We start from the raw sequence: 2106 nt of genomic DNA on the forward strand, positions 1-2106 counted from the left end.
AACTGGACCAGACTGCCCTATAAATAGTGAGCTCCTGTTTCCTCCACACACAGTCTACGACGGGCCAGGATCTCTGCCAAGAAAAGGAGCCAGCGGCTGGACAACCACCACCAGAGACGTTGGGGAAAGGCTCTTAAGTCCCTGTCTGTATTTCAAAGACCCCTTCTAACATCAAGATCTTATGTTACATTTTCCAGCAAGTAAGCCTGTTGAAACCCCACAAGGTTTGTTTCTTATATTAAACCCCCCAGGAGATTATCAGGAATTCAGGGCAGACACCCCAGAGGTGCCAATGTCCCCAGGAAGAGGTCCCAGTCTGAGAAACACAAACTGTCATCAGCATAATCCACAGCTCACCCTTACTTCCAGGCAACCTCTTCCTTGGGGTTCTGGTGATTCCGGCCTTCACGGAATACTCTTAGTCTCCTCGCAAATACTAATGGTAAGCATATCCCAAAATACTTCCCCTGCATATCACAGAAACGTGTGTTTGCATATCTTACAGCCGGTGTTTTTCCAGTGCTACCCACAACTCATTAGTGGGCCATTAAATTAACTTAGTGACTCCCAACCACACATACTTTTCACAAATAGAATGAAATGGAAAAGCTGGGATGGACTCAAAGACACCAGAGTCCCTCACATACATGGCTGTACATAATGTTTGTCTCATAAATATGCTGTTACATATAGACAAGAATATGTAAAATGAATTTCTTATTGTAGGCTGATGTCCAAAAAGTTGGAAAGCTTCTGTTAATAAAAGAATAGGAAGCCAACCTTGATAGTTAAGAGCGAGGGCTTTGGAGTTAGACTTGAAAGTTTGAATCCCAATTCTGCCATTTATGTGCTCACTGCTCACCCTTCTGCACCTCTTTCCTCATCGGTGAAATGGGGACACTATACAATCCAGCACCTGCCATCCCAGAAACAGTAAGTGACAAACAGGCTTTAAGTCTTTTGGAACACCCAATTTTGGGGTACCCATGGCCTCAGGGTAGACAAGGCTGCTCCAGGCCCTCACTGTATGTTTGACTCTATAAGGAAGAGTCACAGGACCCACTGAGAAAGGACTGTCCCTTATCTTCACAAGCATGACATTCGGCTCTTAAGTGTCTGTGCTGGAGTGTTGTCAAAGAAACAACAGAAAAAAAAAAAAATTCTGAAAACAGGGCTTAGGTCTGGGCAAATCTAGCATGTACAGTTGCTAGCCAGCAATAGTGCTGGGTGTCCATCCCGGCAATGGAGGCCAATATAGACGCGCCCAAGACTGCTGTCATGATTCAGGCAGAGGCTACAGGAGGAAGGGACAAAGAGATCGCTGCTGTCCTTACAGATTCCATGACCTCCGAGGAGGAGCTCCCCTCTCACCCAGCCTTGCCTGCCTTCTGCACAGGGCGGCCGACCACGAGCATCAGCTTCAGTGATGTTGCCAGGGAACTCACAGCCTCCTGCCGCCCTGTCCATCCCCACGTGGAGCGAGAGGTCAGGAAGAAGAGGAAAGCACGAGACAGCACCCCCAGAACAGGGGGAATCAGAGACATGCAGGAACCAGGGAGATAAATAATAATGCAGACAAGAAAGGGACAGAAAGAGAGAGAGAGAGAAATGTGGGGAGATACACAGAAAGGACAGAGAGGAAGGTTTCTTAAAGCAAAACAAAAAGAATAAGAGCAAACTAGAAAGGATGAGACCTGAAAGGAAGTCGTGGAAGGAGCTGTGAGGACAAGAGCCTCCCGACTGGCCAGCTGCTCTGTCCACCGTGCCGTGGAGAAGGGGACACAGGGTGGGGAGCGGGAGCTTTCTCCTCTCCTCAGATCCGGTCCTCAGACCTGCCTTCCATCAGGGAAAACCAGGACACAAGCCCAGGGGCCTTTGGAGAAAGCGGCTCCAGAAGCTAATGGGTTCCAGCTGTGCTAGGAAAAAACACACCCCACCATCCCTCCACTCCCAGGTGCCACCTCAGATGTCCCGGCCCTGCTCTCCTACAGAAATGTGGTTTTTAGCTGCCAAGCAGTCGCTCCCATCAGTCCTGTCATTCGCAGAGATGCCCTTTCCCTGTGCTCTGGGTTCTACCCTCCATCCGACAACATTTAAGGACATTCA

General features: G+C 48.9%; 1 protein-coding gene across 1 annotated transcript; it reads right to left on the reverse strand.

Annotated features, from left to right (window-relative positions):
• Positions 1-1132: 1132 nt before the first annotated feature.
• On the reverse strand, positions 1133-1544 carry COLCA1 (colorectal cancer associated 1). The gene is given in 3 exon segments (XM_012808141.1): positions 1133-1203; positions 1206-1433; positions 1436-1544. Coding segments are annotated over 3 exon segments (408 nt in total).
• Positions 1545-2106: the final 562 nt, after the last annotated feature.

This window comes from Otolemur garnettii, unplaced genomic scaffold (genome assembly GCF_000181295.1).
Source record: "Otolemur garnettii isolate 467f Iridium unplaced genomic scaffold, OtoGar3 scaffold00086, whole genome shotgun sequence".
In the NCBI taxonomy this organism is placed as follows: domain Eukaryota; kingdom Metazoa; phylum Chordata; class Mammalia; order Primates; family Galagidae; genus Otolemur; species Otolemur garnettii.